The following is a 2,500-nucleotide window of genomic DNA, read 5'->3' as shown; positions in this document are numbered from 1 at the left end:
GTACCTCAAACTGTACTACAGTAAAGTACTAGTACCTCAAACAGTACTACAGTAAAGTACAAGTACCTCAAACTGTACTACAGTAAAGTACAAGTACCTCAAACTGTACTACAGTAAAGTACAAGTACCTCAAACTGTACTGCAGTAAAGTACAAGTACCTCAAACTGTACTACAGTAAAGTACTAGTACCTCAAACAGTACTACAGTAAAGTACAAGTACCTCAAACTGTACTACAGTAAAGTACAAGTACCTCAAACTGTACTACAGTAAAGTACTAGTACCTCAAACAGTACTACAGTAAAGTACAAGTACCTCAAACTGTACTGCAGTAAAGTACAAGTACCTCAAACTGTACTACAGTAAAGTACAAGTACCTCAAACTGTACTACAGTAAAGTACAAGTACCTCTAACAGTACTACAGTAAGTACAAGTACCTCTAACTGTACTACAGTATAGTACTAGTACCTCTAACAGTACTACAGTATAGTACTAGTACCTCTAACAGTACTACAGTATAGTACTAGTACCTCTAACAGTACTACAGTATAGTACTAGTACCTCTAACTGTACTACAGTATAGTACTAGTACCTCTAACAGTACTAAAGTATAGTACTAGTACCTCTAACAGTACTACAGTATAGTACTAGTACCTCTAACAGTACTACAGTATAGTACTAGTACCTCTAACAGTACTAAAGTATAGTACTAGTACCTCTAACAGTACTACAGTATAGTACTAGTACCTCTAACAGTACTACAGTACCTTGAGCTCGTCGAAGCGCAGCGTGAAGTGAAGGATGTGAGCGAACTGACGAGCCATCGCTTGTCTCTGCTCCAGGTGCTGAGTGGGAGTCGAGCCGGAGCTGGTGAGGACGTCCAGGAGGCTCCACAGGCTGGTCTCTGAGGGGGGGGCAGAGGGGGGGGGGGGGGGGGGGAGTAATCAATAATCAATAATCAATAATCAATAACATCAAAAAAGTAGAAACAGGAAACACTGATGTTAACTATTAAACGTCAACAATAATCTAAAGTAGCTCAGATGTGAAGATTTAAAGCTTTTCTGTCACAAGACTGGATAACTTTAATATGAAGAAAGAAAGAAAGAAAGAAAGATAAAAAAAGAGAAAGAAAGAAAGAAAGATAGAAAGGAAGAAAAGAAAGAAAGAAAGAAAGATAAAAAAAAGAGAAAGAAAAGAAAGAAAGAAAGATAGAAAGGAAGAAAAAAGAGAAAGAAAGAAAGATAAAAAAGAAAGAAAGAAAGAAAAGAAAGAAAGAAAGATAGAAAGAAAGAAAGAAACAAACAAAGAAAGACTCTGTCCCTCTTACCGAGCTTCTGAGTGAACTCGTAGAACGTTTTCAGCTTCGTGACGAGAGGAACGACTGCAGCCCAAGCTCTCTCCTGAACTCCCTCTACACCGGGACTCTGGATGGCCTACACACACACACACACACACACACACACACACACACACACACAGATAGACACACACACACACAGACACACACACACACACACACACACACACACACACACACACACACACACACACACACACACACACACACACAGAGAGACACACACACATACACACAGAGAGAGAGACACACACACACACACACACACACACAGATAGACACACACACACACAGACACACACACACACACACACACACACACACACACACACACACACACACAGAGAGACACACACACATACACACAGAGAGAGAGACACACAGACACACACACACACACACACACACACACACACACACACACACACACACACACACACACACATAGAGACACAGACACACACACACACACACACACACACACAGAGACACACACACACAGATAGACACACACACACACACACAGACACACACACATACACACACACAGAGACACACACACACACACACACACACACACACACACATACACACAGAGAGAGAGACACACACACACACACACACACAGAGACACACACACATACACACAGAGAGAGACACAGACACACACACACACACAGAGACACACACACATACACACAGAGAGAGACACACACACACACACACACACAGAGACACACACACATACACACAGAGAGAGACACAGACACACACACACACACAGAGACACACACACATACACACAGAGAGAGAGACACACACACACACACACACACAGAGACACACAAACATACACACACACAGAGACACACACACACAGATAGACACACACACACACAGACACACACACATACACACACACAGAGACACATACACACACACACACACACACAGAGACACACACACATACACACAGAGAGAGAGACACACAGACACACACACACACACACAGAGACACACACACACACACACACACACACAGATAGACACACACAGAGAGATAGAGAGAGACACACAGACACACACACAGACAGACACACACACACACACACACACACACACACACAGAGAGATAGAGAG

The 2,500-nt window shown here is 42.5% G+C and overlaps 1 protein-coding gene across 2 annotated transcripts in view; it reads right to left on the bottom strand.

Annotated features, from left to right (window-relative positions):
• The window catches only part of LOC133991143 (CYFIP-related Rac1 interactor B-like), a 21,584-nt gene that overhangs the window by 10,214 nt on the left and 8,870 nt on the right, over positions 1–2,500 (bottom strand). For both annotated transcript variants that reach the window (XM_062429615.1, XM_062429614.1), the window contains exons 4-5: positions 1,331–1,436; positions 768–904 (exon numbers count right to left, since the gene is read on the bottom strand). In XM_062429615.1, the coding sequence (XP_062285599.1) occupies positions 768–904; positions 1,331–1,436 (243 nt within the window). The remainder of the gene's footprint in view (positions 1–767; positions 905–1,330; positions 1,437–2,500) is intronic.

The sequence above is a fragment of the Scomber scombrus genome, chromosome 11 (assembly GCF_963691925.1).
Source record: "Scomber scombrus chromosome 11, fScoSco1.1, whole genome shotgun sequence".
Classification (NCBI taxonomy): domain Eukaryota; kingdom Metazoa; phylum Chordata; class Actinopteri; order Scombriformes; family Scombridae; genus Scomber; species Scomber scombrus.
Note: the sequence above shows the minus strand (reverse complement) of the source record. Positions and strands in the feature narration are given on the sequence as shown.